Source organism: Prosopis cineraria, unplaced genomic scaffold, assembly GCF_029017545.1.
Source record: "Prosopis cineraria cultivar Desert tree isolate PC_DT_omini unplaced genomic scaffold, ASM2901754v1 PC7, whole genome shotgun sequence".
Lineage (NCBI taxonomy): Eukaryota > Viridiplantae > Streptophyta > Magnoliopsida > Fabales > Fabaceae > Prosopis > Prosopis cineraria.
In genome coordinates, this window is record NW_026555338.1 from 33,591,719 (window position 1) to 33,606,792 (window position 15,074).

The following is a 15,074-nucleotide window of genomic DNA, read 5'->3' on the forward strand; positions in this document are numbered from 1 at the left end:
AGCAACGGCATTTGATCCCTTATCTTAGCTTGCACTTCAGAGTCACAGATCATAAGTTACAGATTCTTCTTATATTTATAGAGTTCGTCAGAGTACACGTCTTCATCAACCTCAAAGGCTTTATCTCGTGTTGAGCTTTTCAACAAGCAATGTACACAAGCATGAAGAAACTCAGAGTTCATAGGCTGGGAATTTCGCCACTTTAGGATCGATCATGTCAAGAAACATACAAGCCATTCCTCCAAGACCTTCAAACAACGAATAAGGGCGATCTCCTCCATGCATCTTTCCTTCCAAGATCAATCTTTGCGCTCTATCAAGTAGAAAGCAAGCAAAAGCTTTAGCCCTGTACAAGTACTCTGGGTTCCCAGTTAACCGGTACAGAGAAAGAAAGATGTAGGTGTTCCCGCTGATGCCATGGCAGATCCCAACTCGCTTAAGCAGACCCCTATTCCATACTACTTCCGCTGCATCTGTTGCTGCCTGCACAAATTCCTTGTCCCCAAAAACCTGATGATTATCATAAACAATTTAGTGAAAAGATTTTGAGAGATGTTACATTTCTGACTAACATGTTCGAGCATTCATGCATTAAACTTGTTTTATGGAAACGAGAAGTTGCGGCAAAAAACAAAACCAGAAGGTCATAACTACCTCGTTTGGAACTTACAAGAACTGCACCTTCTGTGGGAAATGAATTGTATGCTAAAAAAAAAAATTGAATAATTCACTTCAACTACTAACTGAAGACAAGACAAGGCATCTTACTTTTTTTGCCCAATTTCAGTGCCATATATGCACTTAGTACTATTAGTCATTCAATATTGCAATCAAATCAGAAGGCATCAAACTTTGGCAACTGGAGAAAATGATCAGTTCTTTCTCCTTCACAGACCATTTGATGCAAGTATGCAACTTTTTATTGGATATGGTAAACTAGGAAAGATTACCTCGGCGGCTTTTACAAGAGTAAGAGCGATTCCTGGAGCACCATGACACCAATGCACAAGGCGGTCAGAGTTGTTTTCTTCACTTGAGCGATAATTGCCACTAGGGCAACGATTTTTAGTCATGTATCGTAGTGTACCCTTGACATCTTCTACCTCTTCTGGCTTTAGTTCCAAATCCATTAAAACATACATTATTCCTGCTAGCCCATGGGCAGCACCCCAGTATTTCTTCCCATGCCATTCGTACATCAGAGGACATCTTCCACTGCAGGCCAATTGTCTTCCAGCAGCAATAACTTCATCCACAATTGATCTCTGCAAAAGACGAACTCATTTTAACAGCAAATAAAGGTGATAATGATATTGCCAAAATAAATTCCATAGGAACAATGTCATGAGGCAGATATGCCTTACCATGTCGGTAGTAGGTATTGTATCTTTACCAATATGCTTGTTTAAGAATGAAGAAGCCCATAAATACCCTGCTCGGCCATACAATAGCTCATAGGGCAAATCATGACGTAGTCTGATCTGTTGTCAAAAGAAAAAAATAGTTAAAAGGAGTAAACACAACTGGATATGTGCAAATTAAAAATATCACTAGGGTCTGATAACAATTTACAAAATAATACCTTTTTGAATTGTCCTAAGTAATTGTTAAGGAGTCGTTCATCCCCACTATGCTTAGCTATGACAGCACCAAGAGCACAAACACCAGCACGCCCACATAAGAATGTGATTTGGCTACATCCCATAAATTAACAAATTAAACTAAATTTATCTCTAATAATGGACTAAAATTGCTAACAATAAGCCTTTTCCAAATACAACTATAGACTTTTGGATATCAATAGGTCATTAAACTTATTGAAATTATTGAACTCGTTCCAGTGGCCTTTAAGAAAACAGGTCATGTAGAGATTCTGCTGGCAAAATATTACTTCCAATGAATAAAAAAAAATATAATAATTATATGATGAAAAAATAATACATGAAACACATTTATACACACAGAGAGAAGGAGGGGTACCTAGAATTTATAGAAGCAGAATCACATGCCTTAATGATCTGTGAGCATAAATTAAGATCATTGCCATTCTTCGTAACTTGATAAGATTTAAAAAGCAGGTACGCTGTCCCAAGAGCCCCCGTGTACAGTGTATAATCCTTCACGCGTTTCCCACTCGAACCCCATGTCTCTCTCACGACCTGAACACAACAAAGCACAAGAAACTAGTGAGCATTTCTGTGACCTCAGAACTCGAAATACCATGCCGCCTCAACCCGCAGTTGCACAGCAGAAAAGGACTATATTGTGCCCATTCAAAATCAAACAGAAAACAGATACGTTTGATGATGGCATAACTTTTTAAAAAAAAAAAGAGAAGGAAAAAAATTCTATGAAACCTAGAGTGAAAGGGATAGCGATAAGAATATGAATACTGATTCTTTCAAGTCCAAGGCTGCTTTTTGGAGCTTTGCAGATAAGGTTGGGTACGGAAGAGATAGGAGATTCGTTAGTGAGTCTCTTGCTCCTTGAGAGGAAGTTTCCCCAACAGCTGTCTCGGCTACGAAGTTTGGCATTTCGTTAGGAAAGAAACGATCGGCCATGGCGCCACCGCCACAGGATAAGACTTGCAATGGTAGTTTCTGGAGAGAGGCAAGGTAATAAGTATGGTACCCTATAGTCTAATTAACTGTACAAATTAGCTGTCATACGGTTAACTTAACCCTTTTATTATCCTCAATTAATCATTAATATCAGCATAATTAATACCAAGTGTTATTTTTCTTGATCGAAGCAATCGCAGATACTGTCGTTGCTTAAAGATTCAACCTTTAACCATGTTAACAAAGTGAGAAAAGTCAGTTGTTCTAGTGGCAAGTTTTTTCTCTTGAAAAAGGTCCTGGGATCAACCCAGTATTAACGCGCGTGGGTGAGTATAGGTGTCTCCTTGTCCTATAGAGAATCTTAGGTTAGGAGTAAAATTAATAAAAAAAAAAAAACTAAGTGAGATAGGAGGTATTATTAATTAAGTCTTTAAAAAAGAAGAATTAACTGGAAACGAAGTAAAGTAAGTCATCACAGCGCCACACCAGCATTAGGTTCTTCTCTGTATTCCCTGTAGTCATGAATCTGCAGGAAAGAACCAACTAGAAATAAGAGGGAATTTACGTAAAAAAAAAAAAGTTTAATCGTGAGATTCGTCTTTATGATTTTCTTTGGGCAATAATTAGATGGTTATTTCAATCCAAAGGATATTATTTCCGATAATCATTCCCCTGTTTCACTTGAGTAGCTTGGAGTAATGCGGTTGTCTCCTAAAATTGATCAGATATTTCTATAAAATGAGGCATAATTATAATTACAAATCTTAGAATCACACGAGCATTCCTCATAATCATTATCGTTCTTTATAACATCTCCCCAAAAATGTGACCAGAAATTGAAAGAAAAGAACTCGAGTAGGCAATGATAAAGCCGGTGCAAGTTGATGCTTGAAATGGTAAAATATTTTTTGGTAATTATAAATAAAAATTTATTGCTTGCAACCCTTAATACAGCAAACAGTTGAGGGAAAAGACATTGAAGTCATGAGGAATAGAAACGGGCGTTATACAACAAATTGCGTTCAAATGTTCAACCTCCAAATATTCCCACATAATCACAATCAAACTAGCATGATAGTAAAATACTAAAATGAAAAAGAATTATTGCTCTGGCAATTTGTCCTTCAAATATTTCAGAACGGCTTTAGTTCCTTTATCCAAGATAGTCCTTCGAATGCTGAAATGTAAGAAAAACAGAATTCAAAATAAAGATGAAGTTGGCCCAAAAAAGTACACTAATAGTCTATAGAGATGTTAACTGTTATTAAACCATAAGTTAATAAGGTTTCTGTTAAAAGATTCTGTCAAACTGTCTACCATTCTGTTGAAAAAGATTTGTACTTAAAAGGGGGGGGGGGGTTGTTCATACCTTCTGAGAGGATTTCCATCAAGTCTCAGTGCCAGAAGGCTTGATTCCAGCAAACCCTGATCAGATCAATTTCTTAGAATAATGCGATGGACCAAGTCTGGCAAAACAAGCCATGGGCTAAGCCAATGAACTTGACCAACAACAGAGAACTAATTGTTGAATCAGTTCAAATCATGAAAAGAGGGGAAAAAAGAATAAGGGATTGAACACATCTAAAGAAATATCTACTTTATGTAACTCAAAAATAAAACAAAGAGGAGGAAATATCTACTTTTACTTTGCAAATACTTCCAATACTGCATAGGCATAGCACCAACCATTTTCAAAGTTCCTTTGAAAAACTATTAATGCAATGTCGATCATAGTTTGTTAAAGCCCGAAAGAGCTGAAAATAAGATCAACAAAATGGACATACAGGAGAGGGAGAGAGTTTGCTTTTCTTACCAGTTCAGGGGGAAGGACGGAGATGTTATTATTAGATAGGTCAAGCTCCGTGAGAGAAGTGAGATTTTTGAACCCCTGAAAGCAATTCACAGGTTATAAAGGGCATTAACAGCTAAGATATAGCAGTGTATCAATTAGAGAAGCAGACGAGTTTTGTGAAGAAAGTGTCCGCATTTGTAGAACTTAGCCCCAAGAGGACAGTTGCAACATAATTGTTTGATTCCTAGCATGGTCATGACGTCATGTATAATGCCTTAAATTAATTGGCTATTCTTTGACACATGGCCCCTGTGATAATACAATAGTCCATCCATAAAAAACCTATTAACCCCTTGTAGATGACTCGTAAATTTGAGAAATCACAGGTGCAGAGTTGAGGGCAAGACTTGACAAAAGATGACAACTTTCCTTAACCATTAACATATTATAGATAGAAATATGATTTTATGAGCACGCAAAACAACCAAGCACATTGTCTGTCAATAATCAATATTCAATAAATGGTACGGATAAACAACTTGATATGGAGAAGCCAATGGAAATGTCAATCAATTAATAAAGGACAGAATAAAAGGTATTGGACTATAACCTAAAGTCACAGTCATAAAAATATTTAGAAATTTGATGTCAGAATCAGCATAACCCCAATCTCTGTCTTGTACAAAGAAGATGGTATGTTACCGATGGGATAGATTGAAGGGAATTTTGACTCAAGTCAAGGATTCGAAGTTGAGACAGCATCAAAACATCTGAGGGGACTTCACTTAGTTGCATTCTTCTGAAATATTGCAATGCGGAAGTTAAGTACAAGTACTCAAAAAGATAAAGGTTATATATAAGAAATAAATCTTTTGTTTGTGGGCGCGCTTGTGTCCTCTCACAAATACCATAGCTTAATTTAAAGCTTCAATTGAACCACCTCAGGTAAAGCTCCTGCAGATGCGGCATATTAGAGAATGCAGGGCCATTTGGCAGTGAAGCTGCATTACCACTTAGATCAAGAATCTGAAGCATAGGCACAGTTTTGAAACCACCTGGAGGAATCTATAATTCAAGCAACAGATATAGTCAGCAATATCAAACTTTTAATTGGAATTTGAATCAGAGAACTTGCAATTGGACAGAGAAATCATATCACTCCTCTTCTTGAGCACAAATATTCTGGATTGCACAGAGATCAGAGTATCAGACGATATTCCTCAAAGTTACTTTCATTATACAAAATAACTATGGCACCTCCACAGCATTAATTAAAAAATAAACTTCACAAAGCTTTAACATTATGCATCCTTGTCAACTAAGTTTCGTAGTCATGTGTGCGTAAGGGATTCACTGCCATGAAGAAAGAATAAACATGCTGATCTTATTGTTCATGTCTGCAAGAAAAAGGATACGGAATTACTCTTAAATCATTACCTGTCTCAGGGGATTGTTGTCCAGCTTCAAACAATGTAGACTTGAAAGTGATTCAAGAATTGAACCAGGCCAATCTTTAATTCTATTCTTAGATAAAATCAGTGCCTGAAAAGTGTAAATACAGAAATGAATGAGTGCAACAGTTTATAATTCTACATTAGGTCATTTGATTGATGACCAGTTTATCTCCTGGCATCAATCCATCAAAATAATTGACCAGTAAATTCTGGAGACGTTATCAAATTTCTCTGAGACCCATAGAAAAGATTTTTCCTACGCAGTACTATTTTACCTTATACTAAGAAGTGGTTGAAGCAAATAAAATTCCCATCTACATTTTCAGAGGGAAATTTAGACCCATGTCAATCATTATCATTGAAAATTATCAAAGTAAGGTCAAGAATGAACGTGATAGAAGTGACAGAAAATGTATCAGCAAAAGAAATTATAAAAGAGAGTGACAAATATGACATAAAAACTAAATAATGATTGCAAAACTTCTGAATCAGTTCATAAGAATTCACAGAACTGTACTCGTGCAGTTTGGGGTCTGAAACTACAAGGATTGTAAAATCGATCACTATTGATATTTAATAAGAAATCAAGTCACTGGTTATGATTGCATTTTACTTGACGAATTTCTCAAGCTTCTCCGCATTCCTTAATGGACAATAGGGGGTAGGATGCAGGGTTGTCAAAAATATATTGCAGAAAATAAAGAATAGCACACATTGCCTCAACTGCTGACGATTATTTTGAGACCTACAGCATCGTTAGACTTTACACGCACTTAGCTTGTCCTAACCTTGCTGCAGTATTTGTATTTCCAATACAAGTTCACAAGGAATTTTCCAAAGAGGCAATTTAACGTAGAAAGGGTAACCAAATAATAAAACTTCACCTGGAGGGAAACACAAGAAGAGAGCTCCACTGGCAACTCCTCAATGGAATTTCTTGAAAGATCAACTTTTACGATCTCCCCTGATTCCCATATTTCTGATGGAACGGCACTCAATCCTATCCCCTCCAAAGAAAGTTCCTGGATATCATTCCAAGAATCATTAATGCTGACATTAACCATAAGCTTATTGAATTGAACAGTCTGCTATGTAATTAAATTGGCAAAGACATGAAATTGGGCTTTGTACCACTATTTTTTGGGGGCTTGATCTCACTATTTTAATTCCTCTTGTTTCTACCAAGCAACAAAAGCCATGATCTCTTTACATATTATCACATTTTATAATAGATGCAATTATAAGAGGCAATGCATTTGAAGTGGCAATAATTTTCAAGCCAGACTATGAAGCAAAAAAGGATTAGTTTTCCTTTTTCTAAATAGGCAATACCTTTGAAGTGATAGACAATCTAGCAGCCTTTGCAATTACATCCTCTTTTGTTCTGATTGTAGATTCAGAGTCTGCAGAAACAAAATTACAGCTTGAACTCAAGAATAAGACATTTTTGCCCAAAAGGAATAAACACATGCAAGAGCCTAAGTTACATGCATCTAGCATACCTTCACCCTCAGAAAGTCTACTTCGAAGGAATTTCAGCAGTGCTGGAGTTGGTCCAGAGACTAATGAGCTGGGAATAAAAAGCATTAGATGCTAAAAAACACTAGTAATTACAAAATTTACAAACATTGACAAGATAGACGTTACTAAGCCTTGTACCTTCGAAGAGTCCGCAAAGGATTGCCCATAAGCAAAAGCTTCCTCAGGGTAGTCATCTTGCCTAGGACAAATTAAAACATTAAGGTTGTCCCCCAGCAAAGTTAAAATATCTAGGCAATTATTTTTTTATATATTTATGTAATGTGTGTCCGTAATACTTCAAGTACTTCAACACATACACAACAGTATTCTGTATTGAGGATGAGATTTACTTCAAGTTAAAATATTAAGATTTACTTTGGCTTACTGTTATCGACTGAAGTTTTTGGGATAATAGATTATCTGAGATGCTACAGACTCTTGTTTCATGTCAATTCTTTCTAAGTACAGGTTTCCATTGGCTACAGACTTTAACGTTAAAGCCTAGGACAATAATAAGAGGCCATAGAATTGGCAAGGAAGCAGAGTGAGAAACTCTCTTGGCAATTGCATGAATCCCAGGTTGCAAATCTCTCTATTTTGGTAAAAGTAAGATTTCTGCAACAAAAAGTTTCACCAGAGGAGATGTAACAATACCACTGAAGAGAATAATTTCAATTCTCAAGAATAATTCATGTTAAGAGACGTTTCAATCCTGAAGAACAATTCACATCAAGAGACAAAGGCTGGCACACAAAATTGCTGCTCATTAAGAACTCTTTTATAAGAGGAAACATTACAAATATCTTCCTGATGCTTATTAGTTGCCCATAGTCATCATTTTATAAGTTACATAACTTGCATGATCGTTGACCAACCAGGACCAGAATTAATAGGGAGCCCCACTCATTGTGGTAGGCACAAAAAACTTTTATTATATCTTCTTTAGAGACTTATATTTTCTGCTCTTTTTAGTCAAATAGAACTTTTTTCAGATTAAAAGCATAATTGTCATAAATTTGGTAAACTTACCCAATTCAGGGGGTAAGCCACTCAATGAATTGTTCGAAAGATCTAAGACTAAAAGACCCAACTTGCATGCCTCCACTGGATACTCCTTCAACTGCAATTCGATGACAATAACAAGAAATCAGATTAACAACCTAGTATACAAAAGTTAAAAAAGGTTGTGATAGCCGAACTAAAAACAGTACTACCACTTTCACTTATAAGCCAACTGATGATAAGTCATGTGTGAAAATTTATTATGAACAGAGATCTGCTCAAATATTTTACTTAAGTCTCTTTACACCAATGACAATGCATCTTGACACATGCCCATTAGTTAAATCCAGGAATGTGTGCATTTTTCTCAAGGTGGCCATTTTGCCTATGACAAGTTAAAATATGAAGGTTAAATCTGTCAGCGCGTGTGGGTGTGTATGTATTTTTGTTCATCTAAATCAATAAGATGAATCCGGAGAGTCAATCAAATTCTTCACTAAACCAGATAGTTTATATGCGGTTTCACAAAATTGCAAAAGCCCATAAACCCCATACATTGACGTCTGCATATATATATATATATATATATGTTAAAATCAATTCACATCAACCTAAATTTTTGGAACAAATTTTGACTTTCATCTTCTTTCATTTTTACTGTAATTATCCAATGTGATATGTAATCTCTTTTGTAGAATGGAAATTTATTAAGAACAGAGTTTTTTTTTTTTTTTTTGCAAGAAATTAAGAAAAGAGTTTAAAAGTGCGGTTCAAGAATCAAGACATCTTGTGAATGGAAACTCACACAAACAAATCAGCACAATAAATCAAAAGAACTTCAAAAATATGCCACAAAGCAGCTCAATATCTTCACAAATTCAAGACAAGCCCCAAATAAAAGTTATAAACCATGAGCACAACACCAGACTAAGGACATGAAAACTTATGCAAAGCGGTCACAATAATGCTATTTTTATGTGGGCAACCAAGCAATATGAACAAGAGATCATCTGCTGGAATAGAAGTTATAATAAATAAAATATCAGTTCTACCTACCTGGTTAGAGTGAAGATCTAAAGTCCTTAGTCGTGAGAGTGTCCCAATCTCCGCTGGTACAGCAGAAAGGTTGTTATTCCTAAATTGATAAGTATGATATGTGTCAGAACTCAGAAATTCAGAAGTTTCAGGAAAAAGAAAATTAAATGCTTAAAATCGTATATTTTGATAATATGAAAGTTAGCCTCAGAATAAATTAGAATATCACCTCAAATAAAACTCGGCAAGTGAATGGCAACCCATGATTGATGAAGGGATTGATGAGATTCCTGTGCAAATGAATACATCAAATTTCTGAACCAAGACGAAAAGGGAAAACTAAAATCATCTTTAACCTCTTGTTTAATAACCCACTGTTTTGATGGAGGTCAAGGCGAATTAGACGAGAAAGACCTCCAATGCTGACTGGTATGCAGTTCAGCAAGTTTTTTGCTGCAAAAACGTAAAAAATGAAAGTATTTAACCAAGCAAAGTATTTGAGTAGTTTTGAGATTATTTTTTGTATCACATAGGTAATTAGATGGCAAAACAGAGACCCTTACATGCATTCAATTCAGTAAGCATGGTCCATGAAGAAATGAGGTTTTCAGGTATCACTGTTAGTTTGTTTCCCTGGAAAACGGCAGAAGATGATATGACAAAAATGCTCATTAGTAGACCGTATGCCTCCCCAAAGTAGAGTAAGTCGGTCATCAATCAATATGCCAAATTTTGGTAGTACCTCCATGTCTAGCTTTGTCAATTTTGAACAATTTGCTAATTCATCTGGTAAACTGGCAATGAGGTTGTTTGATCCCTGGAATAAGAGTATCATGAGAGCCACTTCATCAAAGAGCAAGCATTACAAGAATACATGTATAAGATCGGCAAATAGCAAGCTTTTATGAGAGGTTTTGGTTCAACTACAAAGGCTGATGGATTCTACCGTGAAAATCCCATGGCAAGCCATTAAAAGTAATCCCACTGTTCACTGATGAATTTACCTATATTGAGCTACCTTATATTGTATAAGAAAAGGTAAAATACAGATGCCATTTGCTTGAAATTCTCCACATCTACTTATCATTAAGGTTGTAGGATTTTGGTATAAAATATAAATTTGTGATCGCTATGAGCAAAGAGTCGCTGATTTGGCAGAAGAAAAGTAATTCAATTGCCTTTTTTTTTTGTGAATATAGGCTAAGCCTGTACTCCCTCCGATTCTATTTATAAAACACCTTCTAGAAGTAATTCTTCATCCAAAATATAAGATACCTTGCAATGATTAAACTACTTTTTTCAATTTTACCCCTTCTTAATTAGAATGAAAGTATTTAATATAATTGTATTATTATTTAAAGCTAAGGGTAAAAATAAAATTACATCTCGTATTTTTATGATATCAAGAAAAAAAAACTAACTTTTCTTAGGATGCGCGAAACGGTTGAAAGTGTTTTATAATAAAGATCAGAGGGAGTATTACAATACATCACGGAGAAGCCAAAGCCCCAATTAAATCATTAGAATTTAATCACTTATTTTATAACATAAACAAATTTATTCTAAGGGAAACTTAAGGAGCGTATGCCCCAACCACCATATAATTCTCTAATCTTTGAATTGTAGGAGACTCACCTCATAAGTATCTCCATGTTTCATACCAAACAAAGTTCTCTCTCTCTCTCTCTCTCTATATATATATATTTATTGAGAAGAATAAACCAGATACACTTAAAAAATGAACTCACAAAAATCTTATTTGATACCATAGTTGGAGCAAAATGACATAAGTAATGTAACTCAGCTTTTTCAGCAAGATAAAGTATCACCTTCAATTCTGACAATCCTATGCATTGGCCAAGTGAGTTTGGAAGCTCCTTCAGTTGATTGTTAGAGAAATCAAGCCTAAACAATAATTGCAAAGCACGTTAATTAGGGGGAGCATATGCATAAATTGAGGAGTACAGAGGGGATGAAAAGAGCATTAGCATAGTTATTTACAATGAAGATGGAGATGGGAAAAAAGAGTAAGCAGAAATAGCAGCGTACTTAACAAGTGATGCTGCTGATCCAAATTCCTCTGGTATTTTATTTATCAAATTGAATGAAACATCTAACAACTTTAGCTGAGATAGCCTGTCAATTAGATAAATTTTTGAAAATCCAAGATGAGTTGAGTTTGATAATATTGCAACACCTGCATATATCTTGTGTATATGTGTATTTCAAGACAGTTATTCGGCATAATTGACTGATGAAAACTCACTCTCCTATTGCAGCTGGAAGCTCAGAAAGTCTGTTGTGGCTAACGTTCAACACAGTTAGTGAAGGTAAGTTTCTAAGATCTTCCTTTAATGAGTCAATATCATTATGAGCCAAAATGAGCTTTTGGAGATCCACGGCCTGTAAGCATTATATAAATATCAGACCACTTAATTTACATGTCGAAGTATTACGTAGCATTCATCTCTCGAGTGTATCAAAGCAGCTAATCTTAAAGTTTGGGAACTCAAAGAAAAACAAAGATGAGCGAAACACATTACCTCCCACCACTTATCATCCCCACTAGCACCCTCCAGATTCCGGTACACCTCCTTTGGAACTTCCCTGAATTTGAAACACATCAATGCTTGAATGACCGGAAGGAAGAAAACCCATTGTGACGCCAGCTTAATTTAGAAACAGAGTTGTTCAGCAAGAAAAGAAAAAGGTGACTTCGTTCAACAATTCCAAGTCAAGAATAACATTCGTAAAATTGGAAGCTCGCCAAAATTTACTCTGGAGATCAGCGTAACCGCTATAAGGAATCGATAGCAAAGACAGATAATCAAGAGAGGACTTGCCTGAGCGAGCGATTTGAGAGGTTGAGGGAGCCAGATGTTCTTGCAGCTTTTAGCAATCGATCCATGGAAGAGACGCTGGAACACGCAACGCCGTGAGCTCATCCAGATCCCGCAATGTTGACGGAAGGAAGGTGATGCACTCGGGTAGAAAAGATGATGATTCGCAGTTTGGTTGTGTGACATCGTCAAATGTTGCTTCTGGCAGTCATTTTATCACTAAAACATCGTTCATTTAATCGCTGGGGTGGGATCTAAATTTCAAAACTTCAACTCTATATATATATTTATACTTTTTTAATTTTTTTTATAAATTATTTTTATCAATTTTATCAATACTAATATACAAAATATAAATAATAAAAATATATTATATTTTAATATAATAAATTTAATAATGACGTCATGTTATTTTTTAATTATTATAAAAAATAATTTTAAAAATATTTTTTAATTATTATTTAAAAATTCACATCATAATTTATAAATAAAATTAAATAATTTTTTTAAAATGTGAGTTATAAATAGCATTGAAAGAGTACATATATATGTATTTTTCAAGGAAACGTTGAAATATTAAATGCCACATTTTGCACCAAAATTTAACTTGTTCCAATATTTTTCTCTCTTTTCTTTTCTGTGGCCAAAATGTTCCAATATTTTTCTTAACACAGATTAAGTAAAATGATTACCTACCATCTGTTACGTCGTCACTCATGACTGATTGGACTCAGATAGAAAGAAAGAACCTAGATCTTAGATAAACTGGCATGACAATCACGAAACCATTGTGAAAAAAATAAAAAATAATTTATATATTAAAAAAATATAACTTTAAATTTTTATACTTTACTTATATTTTACTATAAATTCTTACACCTTTTTTAATATTTTAGATTCTTATACTTTTATTTTTTATTTTTCAGACAATTAATATTAATATCTAAAATCTAAATTCTTATTGAATAAAAATTATTCATATATTTATAATATTTTTAAATTCCCATTTATATATTCATATACATGATTTTAAGTTATAAAGTTTTCAATTAACATTATGAATCACTATGGTAGTATTCATATAGATTTAGATTTGAGCTAAATTAATTATTTAAATAATTAAAAATATATATATTTGAATTTAATCCAAATCCAAATTGAAGTTTCACTTTAATCCTTTTTTTATTTAAAATCCTTTCTAAACCTCTATTATTTCGAATCCTAACTTAATTTCTTTTGTAATTTGACTAAAGCCACAACGACTTAATCAATCCACCAACAATAATTAGATTAGACCGTTGAAGTTGATGAAAATAAGCTATCACTATTGACCAAGATCGGAAGGTCAACTTCCAACGAATCAACGGCAACTGGGACCGGATGACTGACTTTTACCTGGACTGGATCAACAACAATGATAACAACAGGGATTAAAAGGTAGACTTCCATCGAGACTTGATCGATAATGACAGTAATGACTGAGATCGAACGGCCTACTTTCGCCTAAACCGGAATGACAATGGTGGTAATGATGGGGATCAAAAGGTCAACTTCCACCGAACCTGATAAACGACGATAGAAGTGACAGGGATCGAACAGTTGGCTTTCATTAGGACTTAATGGATGGCGACGACTGAGATGAGATGGCCGACTTTCGCCAGGACCAAACAAATGGCAATGATAAGGACCGAATGGCCAACTTCTTCCAAAACTAAACAGACAGCTATTACTAGGATTGAATGGCCACTTCCACTTAGTCTGGTTTTGATGAAAATTAGCCCTTCAGTTTGGGTGGAGGCCTGCTGTCCTATCCCAGTGGTCTCTATTGGTCCAATTCCTATGGAAATCGACTGTTCGATCCTCATTATCACTGTCGGTCCAATCTTGGTTAAAGTTGGCCATTCAATCCCTATCATTACCATTTGTAGATCCTAGTGGAAGTCAATCATCTCGTCCTAGTCATCACTAGTACTACAATCCTACTCGACTTTGACTGTTTGATCTCGGTGGAAGTTAGACATTTAGATTGTCGACTTTGACTAGTCGTCCAAGTTTCTTTAAATTCAGATATATAATTTAAAATTTAAAATTTTTTTAGATCTGAACAAAGAATTTTAATATTATAATTTAAAATTTTTTATATCATTCAAATAAAGAATTTAGAATCTATGAATTTCACATGTGAGATTTTAAATCTAAATTTTCAACTTAAATCCACCAATCCAAATGTAACTTAAGTTTAATCAATTTTAAACCTTTTATTTTTAGTAAAATCAATTTATCATTGACAAAACAAATAAATTAAAAGTAATTTTTAAATTTTACTACAATGCCAAACTAAGTTTGATTAAATGATATCGTAAACTCTAATCTCTTTTATTGTGCAAATTGTAATTTGACCCCTATTATTAACAAAAGTTAATTTTAACAATTAATTGATAAAAAATGATAGAAAATAATTTTAAAAATTATATAGAAAATGAGATGAGGACCAAAAATTACAGCAAATGATAAAAAAAAATTGGCTTTTTCCATACTTTTTGAGATTCTTTCCTATCATTTTTTATCACTTAATTGTCAAAGTTAATTTTTATTGACAACAAGGGCCTACTTGCATGCCATTTAGACTATACAATCATACTTATACAATATTTCATGCTCCCATCCAAATTCATATAACCACACAAACCAAGCATTTTAGCACACAAATCACATTATTGATTTATAGCTTTTCTATGCTACAACTCATACTTCACCTCACGTAACGTTTTAATCAAATTGTTCATCCAACAAGTATTTCTATGGACATATCACCAATTAGCAATGGTTGTTTATTCATGAGCCCAAAGCAATTTCATACAATTCATTT

General features: G+C 34.4%; 2 protein-coding genes across 6 annotated transcripts; both read right to left on the reverse strand.

The window, feature by feature from the left end:
- Positions 1–52: 52 nt before the first annotated feature.
- On the reverse strand, positions 53–3,209 carry LOC129315741 (lanC-like protein GCR2). 2 transcript variants are annotated; one of them, XM_054959738.1, is made up of 6 exons: positions 3,011–3,209; positions 1,981–2,159; positions 1,583–1,694; positions 1,365–1,481; positions 951–1,265; positions 53–510 (listed from the first exon to the last, which is right to left on the reverse strand). In XM_054959738.1, the coding sequence occupies exons 1-6, from the start codon at positions 3,032–3,034 to the stop codon at positions 172–174; spliced, it is 1,086 nt and encodes a 361-aa protein (XP_054815713.1). In that variant the 5' UTR covers positions 3,035–3,209; the 3' UTR covers positions 53–171. The 2 variants fall into 2 exon arrangements, with proteins under 2 accessions (XP_054815713.1, XP_054815712.1); XM_054959737.1 differs by lacking the exon at positions 3,011–3,209 and adding an exon at positions 2,394–2,708.
- Positions 3,210–3,442: 233 nt separating this feature from the next.
- LOC129315740 (plant intracellular Ras-group-related LRR protein 6) lies at positions 3,443–12,444 on the reverse strand. 4 transcript variants are annotated; one of them, XM_054959735.1, is made up of 21 exons: positions 12,209–12,444; positions 11,909–12,034; positions 11,632–11,768; positions 11,415–11,501; positions 11,195–11,270; positions 10,108–10,182; positions 9,929–9,998; positions 9,741–9,818; positions 9,595–9,655; positions 9,387–9,465; positions 8,358–8,448; positions 7,467–7,527; positions 7,310–7,377; positions 7,140–7,210; positions 6,692–6,829; positions 5,791–5,895; positions 5,294–5,418; positions 5,056–5,152; positions 4,375–4,449; positions 3,931–3,986; positions 3,443–3,738 (listed from the first exon to the last, which is right to left on the reverse strand). In XM_054959735.1, exons 1-21 carry the CDS (start codon positions 12,389–12,391, stop codon positions 3,663–3,665), a joined length of 1,935 nt encoding a protein of 644 aa, XP_054815710.1. In that variant the 5' UTR covers positions 12,392–12,444; the 3' UTR covers positions 3,443–3,662. The 4 variants fall into 4 exon arrangements, 2 of the variants coding, with proteins under 2 accessions (XP_054815710.1, XP_054815711.1); XM_054959736.1 differs by having other exon boundaries at positions 11,909–11,972; positions 12,209–12,422; XR_008594577.1 differs by lacking the exons at positions 3,443–3,738; positions 3,931–3,986 and having other exon boundaries at positions 4,407–4,449; positions 5,262–5,418.
- Positions 12,445–15,074: the final 2,630 nt, after the last annotated feature.

What these genes read in the sequence shown, in the direction of transcription:
- LOC129315741 (XM_054959737.1), bottom strand. Translation starts at nt 2,561, where the DNA reads ATGGCCGATCGTTTCTTTCCTAACGAAATGCCAAACTTCGTAGCCGAG. An exon ending in CCTTGGACTTGAAAGAATCA is followed by an intron (nt 2,160 to 2,393) that starts GTATTCATATTC and finishes TGTTGTGTTCAG; the next exon opens with GTCGTGAGAGAGACATGGGG. An exon ending in TCTGCTTCTATAAATTCTAG is followed by an intron (nt 1,695 to 1,980) that starts GTACCCCTCCTT and finishes TATGGGATGTAG; the next exon opens with CCAAATCACATTCTTATGTG.
- LOC129315740 (XM_054959735.1), bottom strand. Translation starts at nt 12,391, where the DNA reads ATGTCACACAACCAAACTGCGAATCATCATCTTTTCTACCCGAGTGCA. An exon ending in GGGATGATAAGTGGTGGGAG is followed by an intron (nt 11,769 to 11,908) that starts GTAATGTGTTTC and finishes TAATGCTTACAG; the next exon opens with GCCGTGGATCTCCAAAAGCT. An exon ending in CCCTTCAATCTATCCCATCG is followed by an intron (nt 4,450 to 5,055) that starts GTAACATACCAT and finishes AATTGCTTTCAG; the next exon opens with GGGTTCAAAAATCTCACTTC.